The 27,031-nt window shown below is 62.8% G+C and overlaps 6 protein-coding genes across 6 annotated transcripts; 2 read left to right on the forward strand and 4 right to left on the reverse strand.

The window, feature by feature from the left end:
- Positions 1 to 482: 482 nt before the first annotated feature.
- Positions 483 to 2,144, forward strand: CHLRE_09g386754v5 (uncharacterized protein). Its single transcript, XM_043065411.1, has 3 exons — positions 483 to 819; positions 911 to 1,054; positions 1,177 to 2,144. The coding sequence occupies exons 1-3, from the start codon at positions 659 to 661 to the stop codon at positions 1,541 to 1,543; spliced, it is 672 nt and encodes a 223-aa protein (XP_042920707.1). The 5' UTR covers positions 483 to 658; the 3' UTR covers positions 1,544 to 2,144.
- A 52-nt stretch (positions 2,145 to 2,196) lies between these two features.
- On the reverse strand, positions 2,197 to 3,432 carry CHLRE_09g386755v5 (uncharacterized protein). The gene has a single exon (XM_043065412.1). It carries the CDS (start codon positions 3,376 to 3,378, stop codon positions 3,214 to 3,216), a length of 165 nt encoding a protein of 54 aa, XP_042920708.1. The 5' UTR covers positions 3,379 to 3,432; the 3' UTR covers positions 2,197 to 3,213.
- Positions 3,433 to 5,472: 2,040 nt separating this feature from the next.
- Positions 5,473 to 7,742, reverse strand: CHLRE_09g386756v5 (uncharacterized protein). The gene is made up of 6 exons (XM_001695117.2): positions 7,410 to 7,742; positions 7,136 to 7,294; positions 6,738 to 6,952; positions 6,447 to 6,577; positions 6,108 to 6,270; positions 5,473 to 5,979 (listed from the first exon to the last, which is right to left on the reverse strand). The coding sequence occupies exons 2-6, from the start codon at positions 7,263 to 7,265 to the stop codon at positions 5,926 to 5,928; spliced, it is 693 nt and encodes a 230-aa protein (XP_001695169.2). The 5' UTR covers positions 7,266 to 7,294; positions 7,410 to 7,742; the 3' UTR covers positions 5,473 to 5,925.
- Positions 7,743 to 9,922: 2,180 nt separating this feature from the next.
- CHLRE_09g386757v5 (uncharacterized protein) lies at positions 9,923 to 12,215 on the forward strand. The gene is made up of 2 exons (XM_043065413.1): positions 9,923 to 10,315; positions 11,689 to 12,215. Exons 1-2 carry the CDS (start codon positions 9,991 to 9,993, stop codon positions 11,721 to 11,723), a joined length of 360 nt encoding a protein of 119 aa, XP_042920709.1. The 5' UTR covers positions 9,923 to 9,990; the 3' UTR covers positions 11,724 to 12,215.
- A 421-nt stretch (positions 12,216 to 12,636) lies between these two features.
- On the reverse strand, positions 12,637 to 19,172 carry CHLRE_09g386758v5 (uncharacterized protein). The gene is made up of 13 exons (XM_043065414.1): positions 19,012 to 19,172; positions 18,883 to 18,929; positions 18,733 to 18,802; positions 18,573 to 18,618; positions 17,974 to 18,158; positions 17,326 to 17,475; positions 16,659 to 16,771; positions 16,207 to 16,331; positions 15,549 to 15,757; positions 14,815 to 14,965; positions 14,019 to 14,488; positions 13,733 to 13,834; positions 12,637 to 13,427 (listed from the first exon to the last, which is right to left on the reverse strand). Exons 1-13 carry the CDS (start codon positions 19,099 to 19,101, stop codon positions 13,134 to 13,136), a joined length of 2,052 nt encoding a protein of 683 aa, XP_042920710.1. The 5' UTR covers positions 19,102 to 19,172; the 3' UTR covers positions 12,637 to 13,133.
- A 1,419-nt stretch (positions 19,173 to 20,591) lies between these two features.
- Positions 20,592 to 24,162, reverse strand: CHLRE_09g386759v5 (uncharacterized protein). The gene is made up of 4 exons (XM_043065415.1): positions 22,784 to 24,162; positions 22,280 to 22,483; positions 21,787 to 22,013; positions 20,592 to 21,595 (listed from the first exon to the last, which is right to left on the reverse strand). The coding sequence occupies exons 1-4, from the start codon at positions 23,645 to 23,647 to the stop codon at positions 21,184 to 21,186; spliced, it is 1,707 nt and encodes a 568-aa protein (XP_042920711.1). The 5' UTR covers positions 23,648 to 24,162; the 3' UTR covers positions 20,592 to 21,183.
- Positions 24,163 to 27,031: the final 2,869 nt, after the last annotated feature.

Here is a 27,031-nt window from a genome sequence, read left to right on the forward strand (position 1 = left end):
TGCACGATGCTGCCTTCTTGTAATGTCGGCACGCCGGGGCCCCTACTGCGCAGCCATGACTCGGGGCGTGCGCGACGGCAAGGCCCATCTAACCCCAGCCCGTGATGGCCAATCTGCGCGGACTGCAGTCGACGCTCTCAAATACACAAGTTCAAGAGGGAGCAATAGCTAAGTGGCCGGCGGCGGTGGCGGCATCAGCGTGCACGGTACCAGCTTGTGCTGCCACCAGGCTGCCCGCTATGGCCTGCTATGGCAGCCGCTAGCCCCCTTACAGCCACTGCCGTGAGAAGCCAGGAAGCAGTGGTGCATGTACCCCTGCCAGGAAGACTCATTGCGATACGTCGCCCCGAAGCGGAATTGTGTAGCACCACGGCACAGCGTGTGGCACACGACCGGGCATCTGCGTGTGGCACACGACCGGGCATTTGGCTGCATGGGAAATGCGCCTGGTGCGAAACGACTGAGCGAGTCTTTACCGCATAAAATAATTTCTACTCATATTGTCGATACAATAGCAATGCGCGCTGTTATAATACAGCTGCTTTGCTTCGTTGCTGGCCTAGTGGCCGCGACGCTGCTGCGCCCGCTCGTGCCCTTGCCAGCGCCCCGAACCCAGCCAGATGACGACCTATTCTCGGCAATTGACACCAAATTTGATATGATCAACTCTTTCACTAAAATCAAGCACCCGACCTACACGAGAGGCATGTGGGGCATCGCCAACAAGGAGGAGGGGGGCTTCTTCTATGGTGTTTCAAAGACTCGATTCATGTTCAACCACTTGCGGCGGCTGGCGGCCGCTCGCCCCATCAATACCATGTAAGCCCGGGTGTTCCCGCCAAGCGCAAGGCTCCCGCGCGCCTGTCCCTTCAACACGCCCACACACCGCCTCTCATGCTCCCGCGTGCAGCTGCGAGCTGGGCTTCAATGCCGGTCACTCTGCGGCGCTCTTGCTAGATGCTGTGCCCGGTGCAAAGCTGCTTGAGTTTGACCTAGGTGACCACCTGTGGGCCCTGGATAATGCGCAATTCTTCCAGGAGGCTTACGGCAGCAGGTACTACCGTGGCAGGGGAACGGCTGGGTATTGTCACCAAATGTGCCCCCCGCCGGCGACCCATCGATGCAAAACATAACCCGCAAATCGGGGTCATGACGCAAGGTTCGGTTCCCTTGCAGGTTTGTCTTTATCAAGGGGGATTCGGCTGTGACCATCCCCTCCGTCGTTGCCAACTCAAGTTCAAAATGTGACGTCATTTTTGTCGACGGGGCCAAGGGTGAAAAGATGCGCCGGCAGGATGTGCTGAACTTCATGCAGCTGGCGCATAAGGAGACGTATGTGTTTGGCGACGAGGCCAACACAGTGGAGTGTATGAGCGGCCAGGTTGGGCGCGAGCACCCCAAGTGCTTGGAGGGGCCAAACGGTGACACTGCGTTCGCTTGGAATGCCCTGGTACGGGAGGGGACTTTACAGCTGATTGATTGCTCCCGGCCGGTCCGTGATGCCGACCTGGTGTGCCTGTGGCAGTACAAGAGCATTCGGTAGTGGCTCTTCCTGGTGAGATGGGTGTGCGATGGGAAAGTGGTAAGGCAGGTTGGTAAAGTCCCGTAGGGTGCAGCTGATTCCCAGAACCCAACAAATGGCACACAATTGGCAACGGCAGGGCAGGAGTGCGCGGCTGGTCGAACGCCGGAGTTACTGTACCGACGAGTTGCTGGCTGGCTGGAAGTTTGCTGACGCGCATTCCTCGCGCTCCGGGCGCCCGGCCAGGCGATAGCACCACACAGACACACCGCAACGCCACACTGGCGAGGCAGAGCCGCATCGCACCTGCAGGAAGGTGACCAGCGTCCACGGATGAGCACTAGAGGCAACCGCAGAGTCTCCCTAGTTAGATGGGTATGCAAGTTATGGAGAGTTGCGGTCCCAACTGTAGTTAGGCAGGAAAATCCAGGACGTGGCCAGTTTGCCAGCGCCCATGTCATGGGCGTGGCCCGGCGGGCAGGTGCTTGTTACATGAGTGCGCTCTGGCGCCAGGCAGCACCAGAACGTGCCAAGCAGCGTGGCTGCATAATGCGTAAGGCACCACTGTCGAGCCCTGCCGGGTCACTATCAGGCTACCACCAGCGAGAGGTATATAGTGTCGCAGATGGTAGCCGCCGGTCCCGCGGTCCGCTCAGAATGTGATGGATGTGGGTAACCTTAAGGAGATGGAGAGTTTGGCACCCGCGCCAGCTTCAGCCGGCCACTGGAACATGCCCACTTCACAGCAGCAGGCCGAGCAGGTCATCACTCATAACACTACCGTAGGGCGTCTGCCACTGAAATCATGGTCTTCCCCCGGCTACCAGTCCGAGGCCTAGAGCTCACAGTCGCAGGGGCAACACTGCCCAGTCGCCATCAGTGCGAGCGGCCTCTCGGAGCAAAGTGCGGCTCAGCTCATCCAGCTTGCAACAGAATAAGAAGAAGCCTCAGACGCATATGCCGGCAGCGGCGGCGCTTCATGCCAGGTGGAGCCACGCTGCCGTCTCTGTGGCGGCAGCAGGCGGCAGGTACCCAGCCTGTGGAGCTTCTGGGCGCACGCACACCCCTGCAGCGGTGGCGCACATCATCATAGCGGCTTAATTCATGGGTTGTATCGGTGTATTGTTGCTTTCGGGCTGTAGCTCAGACGTCTTTCGTCTGGGTACACGGCGGTTTGGGGACTTAGGACAAAACCCGTCGAAACCGTGTCCAACAAAGTCTTGCCCTAGACATTAGCCGTGACATTAGCCCAGTCTTGCCCTAGACATTAGCCCAGGAAGACAGAAGTCTAGAAAACAGCGTAACAGAATGTCTGGCAGTCTGGAGACATTAAGATAGATCGATAGGAGCATGACTTCGCTTAAACCTCTTCACTTCATCCGCTTGAACGGGTCCCCCAGCATAGGTTGGTCGTAGATTACATGCATTACACGATCAGGACGAGTGAGAGACGGTCGGAAGTCGCTGTCGCCAGCTGCCGCACAGCCTTTAACCTGCCGCAATGCTTGTATGGTCCTAGGCACGGCACCCCTGGTCCCAGGACGACATGCCATGCAAAACTCCCATGGCAAGTGGCACGCTTGAGACCAACATCCCGTCTCCTACGACAACATGTGCGGTCACGCGCTATGTCACGATAATCCGAACCAGCTCAGCCAATGCCACAGTGGCAATGACCTGGCATGAGTCTACTAGCCGACCGCCTTGGCACGGGTCACAAGCTGGCGTGCGTGGACCGTGTCAGCTTGTGGGTGCACGCACAGGCGCCCTGGCAGGAGGTGGAAATGGGAGTCATCCTGGCAAGCCGTAAAGCAGGCCAGTCCCCGACTCCCCTGGCTTAAACGGCGACCCCACATACTTTTACAAGGCCTGCTCTATCTGCCTGACTGCAGGAAGGATAGCACCATTATTTCCTTTGGTCAAAGCACCTGTCAATGACAAGCGGCTAAGGGAGAGAACGCTGAACTTGGGCGCAGCGGGTGGCAGTGCAGCCGGTGGCAGTCCAGTGTCAGCATGCAGGCTGGGGCTGTGGCACCTGCTGCGGCATTACTGCCAATGGGGCCAGCGGCGGCGGCGATGGAGGAGGGCAGCACGGCGCCGCTCTAAAAGGTGCGCCAGCGCGCGGGTTGAGGCCGGGTTTCTGGTTAGCTGTCTTTGCTGGAAAGCATAGCCCCGCACAGTATGTGGTAGGCCGCAGCAGTGAGGAGTGTTGTGGCCAGAGGATTTCCTGCTGCTTGGTTGATTGCTGGTTGTGCCTGTGCTTGGCAGCGGGGCGTGGCTGGATACATGGCGGGCAGCAGTAGTGCCTGTACAAACCGACCCCGGCTATGTCTGGGACATGAGGCAGACATTTGCGGCCTCAGACTGGAGACGTGGCGTGGGCTCAGCCCACTTTTCCCTTGCGAGGAGAAACCAATGTTCTTATTCTACTCCCATCCACTTCATCCTTCCTCTCAGCTGCACGGCGGCGGCGGCGGCACAGGCGTGCAGAGGCTTACCTTACTTTAGGCCGGCAACATAGCAGCTAGTCGTCTACCCTGGCCATTGGCGCTCCATATGTCGCAGCAGTAGTGTCATCACCGCCGCAGCAGCACTGCAGGTCCGATTGAGTGCGTCCTGCTGCTGTTGAGTCTTACTTGTGCCTGCCACCTCCTCGTCGCTGCTCGCTCTCATCCGCACTCGTCATGGCATCATCGCTTCGGCCTACGTTGACTTCACCTCCATTGCATGCCTTGGCACGTCATGCCTATCACCCTGCTGCTGCCTGCTGATGTCGACAACCTTACTTGCCATCTCAGTTCATCTGGGCCACACCGCATTCCAAGCCCGAGCGACGTACGTGCTTTCATGCATGGCATCGTGTTACACGTAGTGGAGGGCGCCTCCGCCGCCGCCCCAGCTCGTAGAAGAGCGTACCTGCAAGCAGAGAACTGCGGTCTTCGTGCGGGGTTCGGAGGGCGAGCCCGAACCGCCGTGTGGCCACGCAGAGAGAGCATAGACAGGCGGGCACAACGGGGCGCTGTCAGTACTGACAGAAGAAAACTCGCAAAGTAGCGATTGCCTTCCCGTGCTGGGCTACTTGACCGGACACCGCGGCCCATGCCGCGCACACCCACGCCGCCCCCCCCCTCACGGGGGGAACCACCACGTACACTCTGAACACAGGAAACCGCGGTTTCCGGCTATTCGCTATGCTCAACTTTTAGTTTCCTTCACGTAAGGCTGTGCGGCCCCTTAAACAGTGTCATTTGTCATCGCTTTGTGCGCATCGACCCGGGTTCACTCGGGCCAGGAGCACTGTCCAAAAATCACCTGACTTATGGGACTCTTCGGGCCAAGACAGTGCGCGTCTCTGACGCCAGCCATCGTCTTCGGACGTGATGTTTTGAGTGGTGCTTGCGTTTGATGGGGCTGTCGGCAGACCACTGGCCTGTCGTGCCTTGTTTTGCGTTGGTGCTGCCGCCAGAAGACCTAAACGAGATGAGGGGTGTTACTTGGCGGTGGGGCTTTGGCGGGCTTCGGCTTGGCTTCGACTCCTGCGCGTATCACTATGAAGGTCGGCAGTCAACCAGGGGGTGGGTGTTTCTCTCGGACCGGTGGAGGGTGGTTGTTTTCGTGGGTTTGCTTGCGCTTGATTGTGTTTCATTTTTTCCCTGCCGCGTCTGGCTGTCTGTCCTTCTTTCGCTTTTGGGTCAAAGCCACAGGGGGATGGGGAATGTCTCGCCGCTCTTGCGTGTGTGCCGCGCCTCGTTTCGGGGTGCGCTATGGCTTCGAGTTGTCGTGTTGTTGCGGCTGCCGTTTTGCGGCGCTGCTGTATTCGCTGCTTGTTTCTTGGCGGCCGCGGTGCTTTGGTCCCGCGTGGCCTGCGCTCGCTCGGCGCACGTGTGTGGGTTCCTCTGCAATGTTATTGCGATTTGTCAGGTCCCAATCCTCGGCCCGGCTCAGTCCGGTCGGCTCCTTGATTACAGCGAAGGCTGTCAGGGCCACCAGGCTAAACGAATCCAACATCCTGCATGAGCGGCGTATGAGCCCCTGTCTGTTGCCGTCAACACAAATGCATCCATAGATGTAAGCTAGATGATGTCTGGCCTGATACGACGTATCCCTTTAGAATGTAGACGTCGGCCCCGGCTCGGACTTAAGAACACGCGTTCGTCTCACGTACTAAGCCCTGAACCCATAGCCTCTGCCTCCTTCCATCCTCTGTACAACGTCCAGCATCCACTTACTCCTACCATACTCCATTCACACTCCAGGGCAAGCATGCCAGTTCAGCCCTTCACCGACACAATATCACAAACTGTACGTGCTCCTTGATCCCAATGTTAGGCTGCTCCTAGTAGCAAAAACAGCTGCAGTAGTATACTCAGTAATAATGCACGTGCTTGCTCAGAGCTTGCTTATCAGAAACCAGGAGGGCGCCACGCCGCAGCATTGTGTACACAGAAGAGCTCGTCCTGCAAGAAGGTGATAGCAAGTGCCAGCATGCAGGCGAGTGTAAGCGAGTAATAAAAAGACACAACAGGCGTTGCAAGGAAACTTGGAGGTGAATGAGAATGACACAAGGCCACCATACGCTGCTTGCCTGACAGTATTTGTTGTTGGTCCTGACTTGGTCCGTGCAGGCCGTATACTTCTCAATGTACTGTAGAAACTCGTCCTCGGACTTGGGCAGCTGGTCCAGCATCACCTTCAGCCCACGGGAGGCGCATTTGTAGCCCGTGGCCGCCAGCAGTGAAAATACCTCCCTACGTGTATTTGAGCGTTTTCAAAGTGTATGCAAGACCCTTACCACTGATGGACTGGAAGTGAATTACCAACCTACTTGCGACCTTCAGCACATACTGTCAACGTGTGCCCATATGCACGCCCGGGTAGCACTATATCACCTACTAACTACTAATACCAAACACCCACGCCTCACCAGTTTGACGTTCGGACCTCGTGCAGGTAGTATGTGAGCTCAAAGAACAGATACCAGGGGGCGGTGCGCGGATTTGTAAACAGTCGGTGCGCTGTTGCGAACGCAGAGGGCTCCCAGCCTTCCACGTCAACCTGCAGGGGGATGGAAACATGCAGGGACCTTCAAACCTTCGGACATGCAGGGCTTTGTGGACATTCACGCCCGGCAACCGTGCCCTGTTGTGTATTCGCTATGTATACAGTACATCAGCACGGACAATAACTTGTGGCTTCATATCGTGTGGCTTCGCACCTTTGCATACAACACGGGCTCCTTGGCAACGTCGTCGATACGAATCACATCCGTTGTCACACCGGGCGGCGAGGTCGTCCCCTTTGCATTCACATTCCAGCCGTCAAAAGTAACCACGGAGGTATTGGACACAAGTGCGGGAAAGATCTGCACGCGATCCTGGAACTGGTTGAGCGCGACAGACATGTGAAGGTAACCAAGGGACACAAGGCTGCCTGCAAGGTGGGATGGATAGCAAGGTGCGATGGCAAAGTGCGCTCAGACAGCTGCCAATCAAGTCAAGCCTTAGAACAGCACGACCGGAAAATGAGGAAAACGTGCCTGCTGCAGAAACCCTGGCACCAGTAACGTAACGATGGCCTGGCCATGTCTGCACACCCACACGCGTGCCCTCTTACCATCAAATGCCTGGGCCTTACAACCCTGGGCAGCGGCCAGCAAGGCGAAGTAGCCGATGTTGGAACCTACATCAAGGACTAGACGCCTTTGGCTGGGATGGTGGCAGAACTTGCTTGTGATGCGCAGCATAAGGTCCGTCTCGTCAGCCGCCCACACGCCTACATGATTCACGATGATAGGAAATAGGGAAGTCAAGCAGAGATCCGCAGCCTTGACGTGGAACCAACGAGTAGCGCAAAAAAGGCGCCAAGGCCCCACACCATTAACTTGTACCTTGCTCCCTCAGAGCCTTGTGAACATTATCAGCATACTCTAATGCCATTGGCGTCGCAACGACTAGTGGGTACAGAGTCGGAAGCGTCAAGGCGGTGATGGCAACAGTGAACTTCTCGTCAGGCATGTTGAAGTGCTTGATCCTAGCTTCCCGAATGCGCCTTGACTCGGTCAACCATACAGAGAACTGGCTCTCTGATACGAAGGCCGAGCGCTCCGCGCTCGCCACGGCGCAAGCCGCGGACAACAGCGAGAACACGAGGTACGTGATAGCCATGAGGTGCACTTTGATTGTGTATTGTTTGATGTATAATGTTGCTATACAGCGACATCTCTACAGCGACATCTCTACAGCGACATCTCTGGAGTCGGGGCACGCCCCATGGCTGCCGTGCCAGTCGCTAGTGTGGAACAGAAGGCACACAGACTGTACATGCTGCGGCCCCCAATCCCATCAAGCCCCATACGCGCACCTCACCAGCAGTAGGGTTGCAAGCGGCGCGGCGGGCGCGTCGGGTGCCTGGGTCCGCATGGCCGGAGGGTCGGACCGCTGCGTGTGGCTGCCTTTCCCGCCACCACAGCAGCTGCAACAGCAGCCCAAGATGATGTGCTGGAGTCCGGCACCTGTTTGCCGGAATGAAGGGTGGTTCACGGCACAACGGTTTCTTTCCATATTCTGCCCCCATGGACCCGGGTCGCGGCGGCGTGGCTGCGCGAGGTGCACCCGGCGGCAACGCCCATGCATTTGTTGGTGCGGGGGGCCGCGGACCGTGTGCTAAATAAGCCGCTCTGCCCGCTCACCCCGGCGGGCAAGCCGTTTGCGCGCCTGCTGAAAGCCATGACTGAATTGCCCGCGGTGACTCTTGTGGCGCCGCCCGAGCCGGGCGCGTGGGTGAGTCACGTGCCGTTGTGGGCTAACCCGGCGCTGTGTGAGGACGGCCGCACGTGGGAAGTGGCTTTCGCGGATTTGTTCGCTCTGCCGGGACTGGCGTGTGTGGGCCAGCTGGTTGCAGCGCATGAAGGGCTGAACGAACTGCGGCAGGCATGTACACGCCCTTGGGCGTGGGGCTCCCGGTTTGGTGAAGCGTGTGTGGATATGTATGTGACCGCTGTGTGGCGGCGGGTGCTGCACTGGAGCACGCGGGCGCGCCTGCCGTCGCCCCTGCCGGGGCCGGCGGCGTCGCCTCCAGACGCGGCCGACCGGTTTGCGGCGGCGGTGGCCCTTCTCTCCGCTGGCTGGGCTGCCGCCGCGCGTGCGGCCCAGCTGGCTCGGGGGCCTGCCGCCGCGCTGCCGCTCCCGGTGGCCGACATCGTGAGTGCTACGGCGGAGTCGGTGCAACGGGTGGTGCGGGGGCTTGGCTGGTTGCAGTGCGGGGGGCCGCCCATCCTGCTCACTGCCTACACGGCGAAGGCGGAGACCGTGCTACAAATGTCTCCACAGTTAGCCGCCCTGAAGGCTAAGCGTTTGCAGTATATGTGCGATGCGGGTGTGTCGGGGGTGGGAGCTGCCCTGGCGGCGGGGGCCTTCGTGTGCACCTTGGCCCGCTTGTGGTCGCTGAAATGGGAGAATCATCATAAGGAAGCACTGTGGCGTGTGGCCGCCAACGCTTGCTGGGCGTTTCCACGGCATGCTAGCGAGCGGGCGCAAGGCGTTGCTGTTGACCCGTGTTGGGCGTGTGGGGTTGACATGCAGGATGGGGACCGGCGTCACTGGTTTTGGGACTGCACTGTTGCGCAGTCACTGCGGGAAAGTATGGGGATGGCTATGGGTTTCCTGCCGGAGGAGGCTCTAAGTGCCTTCTCTCGTGAGGAGTTGTGGTTAGTGCGCCCGCCTGCGGGGCTTGCGCCACCTGTGTGGGATGTGGTGTGTCTCGCTGCTATGTCTGCCCTGCACTTTGGTCGGCAGCGTGTGGTTATCGCCGGGTTGGCGGCGCGAGCGAAGCTGCCGTCGGCCCGGGTGCTGAGCATTGGACTTGCCGTTGTAGCTGACTTCTGGGGTCGTCTCCAGACGTTTGTGACTTTGGGTATCAGGCCAAAGGGTTGGGACGCTGTGCCGTTTGCGCATCCTTTCATCTCTCGGGCTGTTGGTGACGGCATGGTTTTGCGCTTGCCGTATGACGCTGATTCCCCGCCCCCCTCGCCGTGAGAGGTTGTGCGTGGTTGGTGGCTTTGTGTGTGGGCAGGATGCACGTGTGGGCGACCGTTCTAGTACCTGGACGCTTGCGCCCCGGTTAGTGCGTGCGCTGTGCGTGTGTCCTGCGGCCTAGACGTTTCCCGGCACTCCTGTGCCTAGGCTTGTGGCGTTGAGGCACAGCGGTCGGGCTCTGGCGGGTTGAGGCTTGGCTAGGACTCACTGTGGGCGGAGTCACACGGACTTTGCCCGCGGGAGGGTTTGCAGCAAAGTCGGGGTTGGTGGAGTCAAGTTGGGCCCTGATAGCATGTGATGGCTCGGCGTCTTCGGGTGCTGGGACTGTCCCTTCTGTAACATCCGCATTCATATTCTTCCCTGTGTGGTACAAATTTGGCGGCCTTAAAGATAGTTCTGGGGCACCGACAGCCGCCTGTCGCGAGTACCCGTGGCATGGAGCCGAACCTTCCCGGTACCGACGACGCAGCCGCGCTCAGCGGCCGCAGCAGCGATGTCAGCGACGTCACGCCGCGACGTCACACCTTCACCGTCACCGTGTCCAAGGAGGTGGCCGCAGGCGTGGCGCCGCTCAGCCCCATCGCCTCCATCACCGCCCGCCCACGTCCCGCAGCTGTACCCTGCCCGAGCGGCAGCCTGAAGCGCCAGCTCGGGCTGGGCGACTGCATCGCGCCCCACAGCATTGACCCGTCCTGGCGCCGTTGCTGGATCCCACACTCACCCCCGCTGCCGTCATCAGATGGAGCAGCGCCGAGGCACGGTGCGTGGCGGGGCTCACAACCGTGGTGGGCGTGCCAGCCAGCAACTTTATACTATTGTTCGGCTGTCTCAGCTCTGCGGCTTGCTGCAGCCCACAGCTACCTGCCTCAGTGCCTATGAACACCATCCCGTCCTGCTGCTGAATGGCCCGGTTGCGCCCGGTTACGCCCCTTGTGCCCCCTCTTCCCGCGGGCCTAAACGGCTGCCTGGGCCCCGCCGACGTGCGCAAGGGCAACGGCCTGCTGCCGCCGCCGCCCTGGGGCGACCGGCCACGCTGACTGGGCGCTGCACAAGGCCAAGGCCCGCTTCCGGCTGGTGCTGCAGGGCTGGTGGGTTGCCGGGGGTAATGCGGCCTGGTTGGCTGCGCGCTGCGGTGACGTCGTGACAGTGCTGCCGCCTGAAGGACTAATAGGTGGAGGCATATGGGCACCGCAGCGGAATGACAGGCTGCCCACACTCGCTGCAGGTGGTCGGACGTAGCAACACGCAACCCCGCCACCTACCGGCATGATGCGCGCCGCGGCCTGTACTGCTGATGGCCCTGTCGCAGCAGTACCAGAGCACATCTCTGCCAACGAGTACACACTGCACGGCGGTAACATTCGTATTGCCATCGCGTTGCTGCATCGCATACTCTGTCTTTGCGCTTGGTTTTCCGTGTGCTCTTTAACACTGTACGGTGGGCAGGACACCCCCGACACTTTCACCTGCCCCCACCTGCTCAACACCATCGTTTGGTTGCTTGGCGAAGGAGGACGGCAGGCGGCAGGCCAACCGACTGTGGCGGTGCCGCAGTGGGAGAGATCGTGCAGTGGCGCCAAAGAGTGACAGGGGCGGCTCTGTCGGCTGTCTGCCGCGAGCTGCACAGGCAGCAGGTAATGGCTCGGAGGCCGCCAGCATGACGGCCCTGGTGTAGCAGCTGCAGGCGGCGGCGGCGGTGAACGGCAGCCGGCAAGTGCCGGAGTCTGTTCGGCAGACGGTGGCGGCTGCCATGGCGGCTCCCATGCCTGCTCCTACCGCCCCTGCCCTGCCCGCCAACGATACCAAGAACAGCCGCCCAGCCACCGGTCAGCTCCTGCGGCAGTGTAACGTGGCTCGGGCGCTGGAGCTGCTGCTGGCGGGCCGGCGGGGAGGCACAGGGGCGACCAACGCCACACAGCAGGTGGCATGCAGAACAGGGATGTCGGCGGCGGCGGCGAAGGCGGCGTGGGGAGGCCTGAACACCACCACCTGTGGCTCGGTGGGCGTAAAGCTGCGGGCGGTTCGGCATGTACCGTATTGGTGATGACAGGGCTTGCATCTTCCAGGGGTAGACCGCCGCTCTCCGAAGACGCCAGCCCTGGTGACAATCCGGGAAACAATGATACAAATCAGGACATTACCTCATGTTGAAGGAGGGGAGCATGTAAGGCGGTACTATATTGTATGGTGAGAGGCTTTGATGCAAGCACGGTGGTCACAGGGGGCAGCGTTGTACGCAGGCTCTAGCGGGCGCTGGTGTGGCCCTCAAGTGCACGGCGATTCTGTAGGGGCACCGGTGGGCGAACACAAAATGAACTGAACGCGCGTGCCAGTTTGAATAGACAGGCTACGAACATGTACCACCCTTTTTGCCATGTGTGGCATCGGGCCGTCAGTGCTCGCGCATGGCCAACACGCCCACATGCCCGCACATGACTGAAAACAGGAGTCTAGTGAGATTCACAACTTCAAACGGGAGCATAGGAGTAGGAACGTGCCCCTTAAGACTTACGAGGGGAGAAGTGGAGAACAATAAGTAGGGCGTTATCATTTGTTGGCGTCATAGGGGTCAGCACGGCCCGGGCCTCCGGTTTGCGCGAGGCAGGAAGGCACGCTAAGATCGTGCGTACCACCTTGTGACCTTGTAACTACACATAGAAACACACACACACACACACACACACACACACACACACACACACACACACACACACACACACACACACACACACACACACACACACACACACACACACACACACACACACACGCACGCGCGCACGCGCGCACGCGCGCACACGCCCACACTCATACACACACAGGCTGAATGTTATACACTGTCTTTGCGCTTTGTACTCCTTATGCTCTTGAACACCGGCTGCAGCAGACGCCATGGCGTTCCACTCATCTTTCAGAGGCAGCCGTAGTTGGTGAGATAAGGGGACCGATGCAGCCCCATGCGGCGAGAAGGCACCCCTAGGAAAGCCCAATCTTTCTCGCCCGAGGACTGGTATTGGGGCCCGTTTCTTGCCGCTCCCCGAGTATGCAAGCCCTGCCTCCCAGTCAGGAAGTGAGAGGGCCGGGGCGAAGGTTTTACATTCAGTGCTGCCAGGTACATAGGCCTACGCTGGCACAGTATCCCAATCATTTGGCAAGCCAGATGTTGCACCTAGCAGCGCTCTTGGCGCCCAGTTCACTAACTCCGTTGACGCAATGTTACAGTATGATTGGCCTGTCGCACGTTTCGGCATGCTCCATCCTGATAGGATCGCCTGCACGCGCATGTGGCGTTGAAGCACGCACCTCTGCCTTAATCGTCGTCCTGCGGCTCTTCTCCTCGCTACGCCTCCTCAAGCCGTCCTGCCCCATGCCCTCGCCCTCCCCAGCCTAACTTGACGCATCCCCTGCTGCTGTGCCTGCAACACTACACAGCAGCATTGCCAGCCCCCACGCAGCACCCCTAGCACCTCATACGCCTTTGCTGCAACGCTGGTACCGTATCCGCGCCTGCTGCTCCCAGCTTTCCCGAGCGGCCTGCACACTGCTTCCCACCATACTCCCGCCACGCCCCCGGCACCTCAGTACTTGACGGTCCCGTCTCCCTCGGTAATGATGTCCTTGAAGCTGGCGCCGCCGGGGATCATGGGCAGCACGTGCTCGATGTGCGGCACCATGACCTCCAGCAGGTAGGGCCCGGGCGTGTCCAGCATGGTGCGGATGGCGCCGCGCAGCTGCTCCTTGACGATGACGCGGCGGGAGGGCACGCCGAAGGCCTGGGCCATGTTGACAAAGTTGGGGTAGATGTCCTCCTCGTCCTGCGTGGCGTGCCACTCGCTCTCGCGCTTGCCCAGGTACGTGTGCGCGCGGTTGGCCTGTGCGCGTGTGGCGGGGTGTAGTGGGGTAAGGTGTGAGTGGAGAATTCAGGGGTATGGCGAGGGATACCGCATTCCGCCCAGCAATGCGGATCGTTTACGCTCTTTCTGTTGCCCTCCAACCTTCAGCACCCCCCGTCCTGTAACCTTTCCACCACCAACGGCAGTCACGGCATTCCCCTTCTAAATCTCGCCCCACATGTAATGCTTCCCTCCCTTGTCAGCGTCTTCCCGCTGGCAGTACCCCGGCCCCTCCCGGCCCCTTCCCCCCCCCCGCGTTTCTGCACCTCCCCGCTCCCTCTCACCTTGTAGAACCTGTCCTCCCACTGCACCACCATGCCCAGGTGCTGGTTGTTGAGCAGCATCACCTTGACGTCCAGCTTCTCAATGAAGATGGTGGCCAGCTCCTGAGAGCAGGCGAGGAGCGGGGAGGGGGGGGGGGGGGTGAAGACATAGGAGAAGGTCAGCCGGCGAACGTAGCCAGTAAGGAAGCAGGCGCACTGCCGGCCTCTTCCAGCATTACCATGTTTGCCCCACCCAGCAACAAGGATTCAACCCCTGACCCCCTCTGCTGGTCACGCGCGCACGCACCTGCACGTTCATGAGGAAGGAGCCGTCGCCGTCAATGTCCACCACGGTCTTCTTGGGCCGCCCGTTCTTGCCGTCGAACGCCACCGCCGCGCCCAGCGCCGCCGGCAGGCCAAAGCCCATGGAGCCCAGGCCGCCGCTGCTGATCCAGCGCCGCGTCTCCTTGTAGGGGTACCACTGCGCCGCCCACATCTGGTGCTGGCCCACGCCCGTGGTAATGATGGCCTCGCCCTGCGTCTCCTCGCCCAGCACCTGGATGGCGTGCTGCGGCACAATGGCGTCGTCGCGCTGCGGGTAGCGCATGGGGAACTCGGCGCGCTTGGCCGCCAGCTCGGCGCGCCAGCCCGCCCACTTGTCTGCGGGCAGCGGCTCCGCGGCCAGCAGGCGGTTCAGGTGGCTGAGCGCCTGCTTCACGTCGCCGCACACCGGCACGTGCGCGGTCTTGTTCTTGCTGATCTCGGCAGCGTCAATGTCTGCGGCGGCATTTGGGGGGGGGGGGGCGGTGAGTACGTGCGAGGGAGGAATCGACTGCGATGATGCATGCGGGGGGCAAGCCAGCAGAATTACGGTATTGCACCGGCATCCATGCCCGTCCACTCCGTCCAGCTGCCATCAAGGCGCACAGCGGTTCCAATCATCCACCGACCGTCTCGCCCCACCACCGGCAAGGAGCGCTGGTAGCAGCCCCCCCTCCTCCCCGCTTGGCCGCCTCCAGCCGCTACACGCGCCACAGGCTCAGGCTCCATCGCGACCTGGCTTCCCGTGTGTTCCACCCTCCGCAGGCCTGTGCCGCCCTCACCGATGTGCACGATGCGCGCGCGCGCCGCGAAGGCGTCCAGCTTGCCGGTGACGCGGTCGTCGAAGCGCACGCCCAGCGCCACCAGCAGGTCGGCCTGGTCCACCGCGTAGTTGGCGAACACGGTGCCGTGCATGCCCAGCATTTGGAGGTGCTGAGGGGAGGGGGGAGGCGGGTAGGTGGGGGGTTGGATGGGGGTTACATTCATGATTAAGTAAGAAGTCGTAGGCAGGTACAGTCGCAGAGAGTGGGGTGGTGGCAGAGTTCAGTGGTCCCGTCTGCGCCTCCGCTTCAAGCCGTCAGCGCCTGCCCTCCCTCCCTGAGCCGTGCGACCTCGCCGTCCCGTGGCCTTCCGCACTCAGTTGCGGTCACCGCTTGTCCTCGCTCCTTGCCACGTCCAAAACCCACCAAATCCCCTTCCGTCCTCTTTGGCAGCTCCGGCAAAGAGGACCCCCCCGCCCGACACCCCAAACCACAACCCGCGTGTTATGCGCTTCCTGCGAGCGACTCAATCCCCCTACTGCAGGCTTGCGCTCGACTCGGTCCCCGCTGCTTGCACCAACGACCGTGCTTCCCTTCCTCCACAACGCCAGCTCTGGTGGGAGACACGCCCCCTCTCCCACCCGCTGCCGGCCAGCCCAGTTCATCCTGCCCCCAACTCCGATCCGCAACCCCCCTTTCTTCGCCTCACGCGCTCCCCCATGTACCCCCCCCCTCCCCATCAAAACAATCCTCACGTTGGGGTCGGTGGACGGCACCACGCCCAGCCCCATGAAGGTGCTGGCCAGCGGGATGCCGGTGCGCGCCGCGAACTCTCGCAGCTCCGCCTGCGCGTCCAGGCAGCCGCCGCCGTAGTAGATGACGGGCTTGGCGGCGCCCTGCAGCGCGCGCAGCACCGGCAGCACCTGCGACTCCTCCACGGGGGGAGGCAGGCGGCTGATGTAGCCTGGGGGAGAGGTGGGGGGCCCGGGGCCGGGTGGTGAAGGGGAGTTGGGACGGTGTTGCGGCATGGGGTGAGCACACGTGGGGTTGCGTGGGCTTGACCACTGACAGCATGCAACCGCATGCCCCACCCTGTTCGCAGCCACAGTAGCTATCCAGTCCCCCAACCCAATGTCCTGTACGTCTTATCACCAGTCGTCTCGAACAACCTCCTCCTTGCCGCAAACAAACTTGTCCCTTTCACCTCGGCCCCGCAACAAACCCCCCTACGCCGCTCATGCGCTCCTCCTGACACTCCCCACCTCGATCTCACGCACCACGCCACTCCCCACCCACGCCAGTGTTCACGTACTGATGCTGCACCGCGTGGCGTTTCGTGTGTGGCCGTGGCGCTCGCACTCCCGCAGCGCGCCCCCCTCCCCCCTCCCTCTTCCCCCTCCCCCTCCCCCTCACCCGTGATGCTCATGGGCGCCTCCCAGTCCGGCACCGCCAGCTGCTGCTGGATGTCCTTGGGCACGTCCACCAGCACAGGGCCGGGCCGGCCGGTGCGGGCCAGGTAAAAGGCCTCCTTGATCACACTGCGGGGAGCAGGGAGGCAGGGGCAGGGGGGGAGCGGGGCAAGTGAGGGGACTGGAGGGCGGGTTGCGACAGGGCGGGAACGTCGCGAGCCCCCTAACCCCGTTGCCCCCATGCCTGTTCACGCGCCCCGCTGCCCCCAACAACCTTGGACCCCGCCACCCACACACCCAGCCACCCCGCCACCCCGCCACCCACCCACCCACCCACCCATCCACCCACGCACCCACCCACCCACACAAACACACACACACACCCTCAACCCCTCACTCCCTTTCCCCCACCACCTCCCCAAGCCCTCCGCCCCCCCTCCCCTCCCCCCCCCTCACCGCGGCAGGTCCTTGATGTCCAGCACCAGGTAGTTGTGCTTGGTGATGGCGCGAGTCACCTCCACAATGGGAGTCTCCTGGAAGGCGTCGGTGCCGATCATGCGGCGCGGCACCTGCACAGGCGGAGGGGAGGGGGGGTGTGGGGCGGGCGGGGGACAGGACGGATCAACACCCGGGTCGCGAGCGTGCGCATACGGGTACGCAGACTCCACAGCGCCCAGCCAAACATGGCCAACATGGTCATCGCCCTCCCGACACGCGCGCCTACCATGCCCCACCTCTTTGCATTGTCCTCGCAAAGTCACTGCCGCCCCTCTGCCCTACAGCCCCATTTGCCGGCACCGCTTCCCGACCGCCTGTTCGCCCAGCCCCCCACCTAACTCCAGCCCCCCTGCCCCACCCCCTGGCTTTCGTGGTCGCCAGGTGAGTCGTGGGTTTTGTTTGTCGTCTCCGCGCGCCAGTCCTGTGCTGTTGTGCGTGCTACCGAGCCCAGGCGGCGACATTCATCGCAGGCGCCGCTCGCCCTGCTATGAATAAGTATTACCACTTGCAACTAATGCCTGCGCTCCGCTCGTATTGGTTTGGTCTAGCTGGAATTTACAAACCCCCACCCAGTCATGAGTTTACAACCCCCCTCCCCTCTCCCCACCCCCCTCCCCCTCCCCACCTGGCCGGTGATGGCCACCAGGGGGATGGAGTCCATCATGGCGTCCGCCAGCCCCGTGACCAGGTTGGTGGCGCCGGGGCCCGAGGTGGCGATGCACACGCCCACGCGGCCCGCGGCCTTGGCGTAGCCCTCGGCGGCAAAGATCTCGCCCTGGGCAGGAGACGGCGCGGAACAGAGGCAGGTAGCGGCAGGGGTCAAGCAACAGTCCTTGCCATCAGTGAGGCCGCACCTCGGCCCCCACCAAGCAGCAACCCCTCGCTCGGTTCAGCCCACAGCCGGTGGGAATCGGGCACACGCACGCATGTGCTATGCCGTGGCGCACGGTATGGAGTCCTACTGCGTTCACTCGAGCGCTGTAGCCACACATGATCCGCTCCACTTCGCCAGCCTTGCTTCCTCCCGCGGACTCTACACCGGTGCCTCCCTCGAACTTCCTGCCGACTCCTAAAGCCCCCGTCCAAATACGCCCTCGGCACCCAGCCCCCCTGCCCCCGGCGCCATGACACATGCCGCCCCCTTTTCGCCCCCCATCCTCTCCACACTCACCCTCACGCCCCCCTGTGGCCTTGGCTAACTCGGCGCTGTAATAAACACCCCCGCGCCCCCACGTCAACCATATTCTCAGCTTATCATGAATGTAATCCCCACCTGCTCGTGGCGGCACAGCACGTTGGTGATGCGGTCGGAGCGCGTGAGGGCCTGGTGGATCTCCATGGAGGCGCCGCCCGGGTAGGCGAACACGCTGTCCACGCCCTCGCGCTCCAGCGCCTGCACCAGGATGTCGGCGCCCTTGCGCGGCTCCGAGCCGTAGCGGTCCACCCAGTCGGCAGGGCCTGAGCGGGATGGCGAGGTTGGGGCGTAGTGGGGGGCGAGGGAGGGGGTTTGGGGAGGGGCGCGTGCGAAAGGTGTGCGGAGGCGGGGGGTAGGGTGCGCAAGGCGGGGGTGGGGTGGGGGCTACGCGCCGGGCGTGTGACAAGCGGGCGCGCCGGCAGGAGAGGTCATAGTTGGTCGCTTCCATGGTCCGGCAATCCCTGCGTACAAATGCATATCCTACAATGACTAAACCTGGCTTAACCCCGCAACTACTGTGCCCCCTAGGCCAGACCCTCGCCCTTCCCCTCCTCCCGTGGCCGTGCCCCCCTCGACGTGTGCAGCCTGCTACCCCACGCACTCAGCCCGCCACGCGGAATGCCCGCCACCGCCCCTCGGCTGTCCACACAACACACACACCCCGCCCCCGCACTCACTGTCCTTGGCCAGCGCAGCCTGGGCCACCTCCTTGGCGCGGCGCACCTGCAGGGAGGTGGGGCAGGGGGACAGGTCATACAACACCCGGCCTGCCCGTAGGTAAGCCAAGTTTGTCCAGCCTAACCGCCAGTGTCCGCCTCAAATCGACGCATTTCTCACCTCCTCGGACTGCATGCGACGAGACCCATCAGCAAGCTTGGCCGACACAGCGAGGGCGCGGCGACCGGACCTACGCAGTCGTTAATAAGCACAGCGGGATATTAAGAGAATTGTCACACCAGCGGATATTGGCGCGCATAATTCGCTTACCGGGCGGGTGCACGAGCTGCTGGGGAGCTGGTGCTCGGAATCATCGCCTGCGGAGGAAAGCGATTGCAAGTCACTCGGCGTGTGCCTCTCACAACCCATCTCGCTGCATCTGTAGTGATTCCAGCACACCTGAGACGACATAGGCACAGGGCGCGGAGCGGGAGAAACACAGCCCGCTTGGCCCCGGGCCACAGCGGTTCCACTTCGCAGGGCCTTCATTGCGTCACGTCTTTTTTGTTTACAAAGTGAATAGTACTGGAAAGGCCGGTCTCGGAGGCGGTGCAGGAGTGAGTCCACGGAAACAACTGCGGTGCAGCGAGATGGGGCAAGTTCGCCGCCGGGCTGATGACCCTCAGTCGCTCAAACTTTTATGTGTGGCGCTGCTGACTCTGTATCTCAAGCAGCCCTTCCGCACTATGCGACCGCGGAGGGTTGATAAGCAAAACCACAGAACGAAGAGCGACTGAAGCAAGCAACACCCAGGCCCGCGAGACCTACGGCGATCCAGTGTATGCTGCAAAATTTATGCCAAAACCAGGTTAACCATGGGCTTGGCGCTGGACTAGTATGTGGCACGGTCCATTTCCATGATTCCATGGCCAGGCATGCGCCCAGGCAAAAGGTAACATCAGACTAGGTGTGGCTGACTAGGCATATCGGCGTACCAGGGAGGGTCTCTGCCCAGTGCGTCGTGCCAGGTGGCGGGGAAAAGGCCCGGCACGTGGCACCCCTCTGTGGGTTGTGGGCTGGGCCCAGGGGCTGAAGAATGAAGGGCTGAACAAACAAGTGTGTGCTGTCAACTGGTTGGGTGACCGTGGGGGTTGGGAGGTATCAGCGCGCCCAGGCACGGCCGGCGCGCGGTTCTCATGCAGTGTTGGTGGCGTTCTGCTGAGGGACTGGCGAGGGCAAATGCCCTTCAGATGGCAGGAACCCGGTAAAGGCGTCGATGTAGGCGTGATGAGGGGGGGGGGCTTTGCTTGGAGTTCTTGGACCTGGACAGGACACTTCGGACGGCCAGGGAGACACGGGGAGACCGCGGCTAGACATGGGCAAGCACTTGTTCGGGGGGGGGGGGTGCGGCCCGGGAGAAGTTGCACGCATTGAGGCGCTGGAGTGGGCAATATCGGATTGTTTAGTGGGTCGGGCACTCGGAATGCCTGTGAGGAGCGGCCGAGCTGGGCGTTTCGGTGTACCGCCACCCGCATTCGGGGCTTGGGCTCAGCGGCTCAGTGCAGTGCTGGCACTAGGCCCAGGCCGACTAGAACCACGAGACGGAATGCGCTGTGTGGTGTGTTTGCGGGGCTTGGGCCAGCCGTACGTGGGGAGAGCCGGGGGCCATTGCGGCAAAGGAGCCTGCAAGCCGCGGGTGGCAGCACAGGGAGTAGGCGCCGCGCGGCCAGGTAGAGATTCGTGCCATGAGAGCGGACTGCTGTGATAGCTGTGAGGCCTGCGGCAGGCATTGGGGGGCCCGAGCGGGTGGTGAGGGATGCCTTTGGAGTTTTGGGCGAGGTGTGGCCGTGTGGGGGGGCATGAGTACCTTGCCTTAATGCGACATCCGCAGCATGGGCCACATGGGCATACGTGTGCGCCGGCTCATACCCTGCTGCAGCTCACTTCCGTGGCGCCTGGCATTGGCTTTGATGTGCTTGAAAGAACGCAACACATTGGCTGGCTTGGCTCGAGCCTCGAGGGGTACACGCAAGGATGGACGCGCCAGGTGGTTACATCTTTCACACTCGAAGGCGTAAGTCCCGATGCCAGAACTATTGTGCGTTGCCAGTACTACTCCAGTGCTACTCCTGTGGGCTCCATCCAATCATTATATCACCATTGCGCTCGCCAGTGCACAATTTGCAGGGCAGCATGAAGAATGGGCGCGTCACGCGTCAGCAATCAGCATATGCACCTGCCCAGTCCCGCGCGCCAGATTCACGTTGCACTCTGTGGTGGCAACCTGGGGTCTACAAGTGCTCCTGATGCGCCAGGCACGGCCATGCTTGTACACAACTAGCAGAAGAAACGCGAAGCATTGATAACAAGTATGACGATTGCAAGATAAGGCATGACATAACCCCATCCGCACACAAGTCACGTAGGTGCACAGCGCTGTGTGATGCAGTGCACAGCAGTACTAGCCTGTACGAGTTCACTTTCACAACGAGTTATCCCATCTTCCCAACAAATCACTCATCTGGCACCGCTCGCGAGTTGCCCCCTTCTACCACCTACATCCGTACTCTGCCAGTCGTCCCAGCACGTACCTCGTTGCGAAGGCGCCCCCGGCACCCCACCCCCCGTCCCCTAGTTGCTCTCTAGCCAGGCGATGATGCGGTCTATCTGCGGCGACTGGTCCGCCAGGTCGGTGGTGAGGTTGAGGCGGCGCGCCACCTCGGGGTAGAGCACGGGCACGTTCACGAAGCGGTAGGTGTCGTCCACGTACGGCAGCGTGTAGTCCAGGCTCTTGTGGCTGTCCTTGATGGGCGCCAGGCCGGGCGGCGCGAACACGCGGCCGGTGTTGGCCAGCGTGGCCCACAGGCCGAAGGAGCTCATGGAGTCGCGGAAGGCCACGGGCGCGTACACCAGCCGCGCAAAGTCCTCCCACTTTTCGCCGCCCAGGATGCCGAAGCTGACGCCCGGGCGGCGCTGTGTGATGAACCGGCCCATGGCGTCAACCAGCTTGTCGCACGGCGTGTACACAGCCGGGCCGTTGTGGCTGGGGAGGGGGGGGGAGCGGCGGGGAGGGAGGAGAGGGGATGCAGGCTTGAGGCGAGGCGACTGTGTCGGCCCAAGTACGGTAGCAAGGCCCCAGTCCCCTCCTAGCCCCCCCCCCCCCCACACACACACACACGTGGCCGCCAACGTAACCACACGCCGCGCCCCACTACGCACCCCGGCATCGCTCACCCGTGGTGTGCGTAGATGGCGAACACGCGCTTGGTGTCTGGCGGCAGGTAGGTGGTGTAGGCGCTGAAGGCGGTGGGGCCGTAGTAGCCGTGGGCCAGCAGTGTGTCCTGCGCGCACCGCACCTGGATCACCGCGTCGCCCGCCTCAAAGGCCGGCAGCGCCTTGCCCGCCGCCTGCGCCCACGACTCCAGTGCCGCGCGCGTCACGTGCTGCATGGCCTTGCGAGTCTGGTAACAAGCAGGGGGGGAGGAAGCGGGGTTACATTCATGAATAGCTAAGGAAATGGTAGAGGGTGGCGTGGGGGGGGGGTTGACCGCGTGTGAGCACATGGGGTGTTGGACCGTCGGCCGTGTGAGCGCCAGACGGCGTGTCGCGGCGGGTGCATGCATGATTAGAGCCCCAAGTACCCCGCAGTGCGCAGCAGCCGGGCAGCTGCAGTGCCGCGACTCTTGCCGTACGCACGGCGGCCCGAGGCGGGGCCGCAACCACTCACCCGTGTCCAGCCCGCGTCGCAGCCGTGCGCGAACTCCCACATGTTGGGGTCGGCGCAGCGCTGGCATGCGCGCGCCACCTCGCTGGCGTTGGCACACACCAGCCCCGGAGCCACCTCGCGCGGCAGGTGGCGCAGCCAGGCATCCTCACTGAAGCCGCTGTGGTAGCGGTAGGGGAAGCCCAGCAGCTGGGCCACTGCCAGGCCCTGGGGAGGGGTGGGGGGTGGGGGTGCGGCGCGGGGCAGCGGAAGTGCGCGTATGGTGGAGAAACCGACAATCTGCACGTGGCGCGTGTTTGTCTTCGATCCGTTGATTTACAATTTCTTGGCGAGTAGCTCTGCAGCTGCTCTCCCAGGCTCGCCCCTACATGCAGGGCAAACCTACACGCAGGAGCCACGTAGTCTGCCGCGCTGCTGGAGGAGGAGACACACAATCGGTTCATCACGTGCGCAGCTGTGAACACCTGGCACATACCCCACACCACCACCGCCCTGGCAAGTACGCACCATGTAGTAGGGGCTGAGCAGGTTGCCCCACGGCCCCTGGCTGACGAAGGCGGCGCTCACGGCCCTGCCCGCCATGTCCACCTGGATGAACTTCATGCCGCACGGAGCCCAGCCGGCGGGAGGAACGGCGCCGGCCGGGTCGCACGACTCCACGCCCGCCGCCGCGGCGCCGCCCGCAGGTTGCTGCACGGCCGCCCCCGCAGTAGTGCCTGCGCCGCCGCCGCCTCCCTTGACCACCAGGCTGTGTGAGGCCAGGGTCACCACCGCCGCACCGGCCGCTGCCGCAAACGAACTGACGTCAGCGGCAGTGCTGCTGTTGGCGTGCGCCAGGACCAGCACCCCGCCAGCGGGCAGCAGCGCCAGCCAGCGTTCCAGAGCCTCCCGGTTGCCACCTGCACCTGCTCCCTCCACGGCCCCAAGACTGATGACGTCGGGCGCGGCGCCCAGAGCTGTCAGTGCGCGCAGCACGTCCCGGGGGTGCCCGGGCAGCGGCAGCACCCACTGCCTCAGGCCTGCTGCCTGCACCGCCGCCAGCAGCTGCCGCAGCGGAGCAGCGAGCAGGTCCGCGCCCAGCGCCTGTTGCTGCTGGCCCGCCGCCGCTGTGCCGCCGCTGGCCCCCGCAGCGCCCGCCATCACCCTGTCCGCCCAGGCCACCAGGAAGTAGTCCACACACAGCAGCAGCCCGCCGCCCCGCTCCCGCAGCCGCACGCCCCACTCCAGCGCCGCCTGGCGGCCGCAGCCCACCTGCACCACCAGCTGCGGCCCCTGGTCGCCAGCACCACTGCCACCACTGCCCCCGCCGAACACCGCGTCCAGCACTGGGGCCAGGCCACTGCTGCCGCTGGGCGCCGCCTGGCTGCCCATTGCGCTCGAGCCAGCAGTTGCCAGGCCCTGAATTATTGGGGCATACGGATCGGGCACTCCGAAGAGCGTTGCGGCGCTGATGTTGCATCCTGGACCGCCAAAGCCCGGAAAGCATACACACCATCCACCACCTCCCGAGACGCGCGCAACACATGCACCACTGCCCTTATTGCTATCGCACTTCTGTGGACAACCGATATAGTTGGCTGTGAAGTTGAACGCGGTTGCTTGTAAGCGCCAGCTAAGAAACACGGCGCAAACGTGCAGAAGCTTTACCAGGAGCTTCATTTGTAATCGACGTTCTTCGCTTCGAGGTGTGTGTGATTCCCACTTTACCTATAGGCGGGGCAACATAGCTCCGAGGAGCTATGTCACGACGAAATGGAATGCAGGTAGCGATGTAAATAAGGTAAAAGGAACGGCGTTGCTTTGAGCGTCAAGAAAGTTGAGAGTTTGAACTTCAAGAGTTCGAGACTTCGAGGGCGAGGCGGTTAGTGGTGCCCTTCTTGCTTTCCGATCAGCGGTGAGCAAAACCCTTATCTGCAGATGTCAGATACTGATAAATCGAAAATCAAGGCTGGGGGCAGGAGTGGGATGGAGGGGAGGGGCGTGGCGGGCCCAGGAAGTGCACGCAGGGGACGGCACGGGCACTGTGTCACGGCCCGACGTGCGACGCGTTGGTGGGGGTGCTTGCGAGCGCTGCGAGAAATTGAATATACGGCCGTACACGTAACACACATGAATAAGCGGGCGAGCTGCAGTTGGTCACGCTTCAGGAGTTGTTTTCGCAATTCTCGCGCGGCCGACCTGTTCGCGAGCTGCTCAGGGTCCGGCTAAAAGTCGCCACTTTCCTGGCGTCGGTTCCTCCATTTGTCTATTAGCATATAGATGGGTCCAAATGACCGCAAACAAGCTACCTTGAAGTGGGGGTAGTCCGAATCCTAACGGAATGCGGACCCGGCAAACATGTCGGCATGCCCACCCACGCGCCAGGTATGCGCCTCGGGCCCGGCCAGGGTGCTCCTAGTACGGCTGCATGGACACGTGTATCAAATAAGGAGGCCTGCGCATTTGTGCGACCGCCGCGCGGGCGCTGGGCCTGCCTGTGGGCCCTACGCCGTGTGGGGTGGCGGGGCGCCCGGCCAGCGTGTGGCCCGGCCGCGTTGCTTCCTGGCGGCCCGAGTGCCGGTATTGCATGCCATCTGCGGGGGCTTATCATGGCCATCCGGGCAGGGACGGCGCACGGGCACCAAGGCACACAAGCGGACCGTACCCACTGCCGCGGGCACACGCCGCCAAGGGCCCCCACACACAACTCTGGCATGCCCCCGCACGCGCCCTGTCCGCCCCGACCCTCGCGCCGCCCCACGCGATCTGCCAGGCGCTGGGTGCTATCCGAAGCGGGGCAGCAGCACCCCTGAAGCCAAGGACACGCCCGGGCCGGGACTGAGGAGGCAGTGCACCAACGCCTGGGGCGCCGGTGGGAGACAAACTGCACGGGCGGGGGCGTGTCGGCGGCTCTAGGCTGCCCAGAGCCGCCTGCACCGCACTGCATACACTCTATGTCGGGCATATGCGCCATGGCAGCGTGCGCAGTCAGCCGCGGCAGCCCCTGCCAGCTCCGGGCGCGGCGTGTAGCCTTGCACGCACCCCTGGGCTGGGCGCCCCCAGGGGGCGCCCGTGTGCGAGCTGTTTTGCCATGGCGTGATGCTGATGGCTGCACTGCATGTACACAGCGGGTACTGGAGGGCTGGGCGCAGGAGTGGGATGGAGGGGAGGGGCGTGGCGGGCCCAGGAAGTGCACGCAGGGGACGGCACGGGCACTGTGTCACGGCCCGACGTGCGACGCGTTGGTGGGGGTGCTTGCGAGCGCTGCGAGAAATTGAATATACGGCCGTACACGTAACACACATGAATAAGCGGGCGAGCTGCAGTTGGTCACGCTTCAGGAGTTGTTTTCGCAATTCTCGCGCGGCCGACCTGTTCGCGAGCTGCTCAGGATCCGGCTAAAAGTCGCCACTTTCCTGGCGTCGGTTCCTCCATTTGTCTATTAGCATATAGATGGGTCCAAATGACCGCAAACAAGCTACCTTGAAGTGGGGGTAGTCCGAATCCTAACGGAATGCGGGACCCGGCAAACATGTCGGCATGCCCACCCACGCGCCAGGTATGCGCCTCGGGCCCGGCCAGGGGGCTCCTAGTACGGCTGCATGGACACGTGTATCAAATAAGCAGGCCTGGGCATTTGTGCGACCGCCGCGCGGGCGCTGGGCCTGCCTGTGGGCCCTACGCCGTGTGGGGTGGCGGGGCGCCCGGCCAGCGTGTGGCCCGGCCGCGTTGCTTCCTGGCGGCCCGAGTGCCGGTATTGCATGCCATCTGCGGGGGCTTATCATGGCCATCCGGGCAGGGACGGCGCACGGGCACCAAGGCACACAAGCGGACCGTACCCACTGCCGCGGGCACACGCCGCCAAGGGCCCCCACACACAACTCTGGCATGCCCCCGCACGCGCCCTGTCCGCCCCGACCCTCGCGCCGCCCCACGCGATCTGCCAGGCGCTGGGTGCTATCCGAAGCGGGGCAGCAGCACCCCTGAAGCCAAGGACACGCCCGGGCCGGGACTGAGGAGGCAGTGCACCAACGCCTGGGGCGCCGGTGGGAGACAAACTGCACGGGCGGGGGCGTGTCGGCGGCTCTAGGCTGCCCAGAGCCGCCTGCACCGCACTGCATACACTCTATGTCGGGCATATGCGCCATGGCAGCGTGCGCAGTCAGCCGCGGCAGCCCCTGCCAGCTCCGGGCGCGGCGTGTAGCCTTGCACGCACCCCTGGGCTGGGCGCCCCCAGGGGGCGCCCGTGTGCGAGCTGTTTTGCCATGGCGTGATGCTGATGGCTGCACTGCATGTACACAGCGGGTACTGGAGGGCTGGGCGCAGGAGTGGGATGGAGGGGAGGGGCGTGGCGGGCCCAGGAAGTGCACGCAGGGGACGGCACGGGCACTGTGTCACGGCCCGACGTGCGACGCGTTGGTGGGGGTGCTTGCGAGCGCTGCGAGAAATTAGATATAAGGCCGTACACGTAACACACATGAATAAGCGGGCGAGCTGCAGTTGGTCACGCTTCAGGAGTTGTTTTCGCAATTCTCGCGCGGCCGACCTGTTCGCGAGCTGCTCAGGGTCCGGCTAAAAGTCGCCACTTTCCTGGCGTCGGTTCCTCCATTTGTCTATTAGCATATAGATGGGTCCAAATGACCGCAAACAAGCTACCTTGAAGTGGGGGTAGTCCGAATCCTAACGGAATGCGGACCCGGCAAACATGTCGGCATGCCCACCCACGCGCCAGGTATGCGCCTCGGGCCCGGCCAGGGGGCTCCTAGTACGGCTGCA

This window comes from Chlamydomonas reinhardtii, chromosome 9, assembly GCF_000002595.2.
Source record: "Chlamydomonas reinhardtii strain CC-503 cw92 mt+ chromosome 9, whole genome shotgun sequence".
NCBI lineage: Eukaryota > Viridiplantae > Chlorophyta > Chlorophyceae > Chlamydomonadales > Chlamydomonadaceae > Chlamydomonas > Chlamydomonas reinhardtii.

What these genes read in the sequence shown, in the direction of transcription:
- CHLRE_09g386754v5 (XM_043065411.1), top strand. Translation starts at nt 659, where the DNA reads ATGATCAACTCTTTCACTAAAATCAAGCACCCGACCTACACGAGAGGC. An exon ending in GCTCGCCCCATCAATACCAT is followed by an intron (nt 820 to 910) that starts GTAAGCCCGGGT and finishes TCCCGCGTGCAG; the next exon opens with CTGCGAGCTGGGCTTCAATG. An exon ending in CAGGAGGCTTACGGCAGCAG is followed by an intron (nt 1,055 to 1,176) that starts GTACTACCGTGG and finishes GTTCCCTTGCAG; the next exon opens with GTTTGTCTTTATCAAGGGGG.
- CHLRE_09g386755v5 (XM_043065412.1), bottom strand. Translation starts at nt 3,378, where the DNA reads ATGTGGGGTCGCCGTTTAAGCCAGGGGAGTCGGGGACTGGCCTGCTTT.
- CHLRE_09g386756v5 (XM_001695117.2), bottom strand. Translation starts at nt 7,265, where the DNA reads ATGCTGCGCATCACAAGCAAGTTCTGCCACCATCCCAGCCAAAGGCGT. An exon ending in TAAGGCCCAGGCATTTGATG is followed by an intron (nt 6,953 to 7,135) that starts GTAAGAGGGCAC and finishes CCCACCTTGCAG; the next exon opens with GCAGCCTTGTGTCCCTTGGT. An exon ending in GAGGTCCGAACGTCAAACTG is followed by an intron (nt 6,271 to 6,446) that starts GTGAGGCGTGGG and finishes AAATACACGTAG; the next exon opens with GGAGGTATTTTCACTGCTGG.
- CHLRE_09g386757v5 (XM_043065413.1), top strand. Translation starts at nt 9,991, where the DNA reads ATGGAGCCGAACCTTCCCGGTACCGACGACGCAGCCGCGCTCAGCGGC. An exon ending in TGGAGCAGCGCCGAGGCACG is followed by an intron (nt 10,316 to 11,688) that starts GTGCGTGGCGGG and finishes GATACAAATCAG; the next exon opens with GACATTACCTCATGTTGAAG.
- CHLRE_09g386758v5 (XM_043065414.1), bottom strand. Translation starts at nt 19,101, where the DNA reads ATGAAGGCCCTGCGAAGTGGAACCGCTGTGGCCCGGGGCCAAGCGGGC. An exon ending in GACATCAAGGACCTGCCGCG is followed by an intron (nt 16,332 to 16,658) that starts GTGAGGGGGGGG and finishes TGCTCCCCGCAG; the next exon opens with TGTGATCAAGGAGGCCTTTT. An exon ending in GGCGCCCATGAGCATCACGG is followed by an intron (nt 15,758 to 16,206) that starts GTGAGGGGGAGG and finishes CCTCTCCCCCAG; the next exon opens with GCTACATCAGCCGCCTGCCT.
- CHLRE_09g386759v5 (XM_043065415.1), bottom strand. Translation starts at nt 23,647, where the DNA reads ATGGGCAGCCAGGCGGCGCCCAGCGGCAGCAGTGGCCTGGCCCCAGTG. An exon ending in TGCTCAGCCCCTACTACATG is followed by an intron (nt 22,484 to 22,783) that starts GTGCGTACTTGC and finishes ACCCCTCCCCAG; the next exon opens with GGCCTGGCAGTGGCCCAGCT. An exon ending in GCCATCTACGCACACCACGG is followed by an intron (nt 21,596 to 21,786) that starts GTGAGCGATGCC and finishes CCCCCTCCCCAG; the next exon opens with CCACAACGGCCCGGCTGTGT.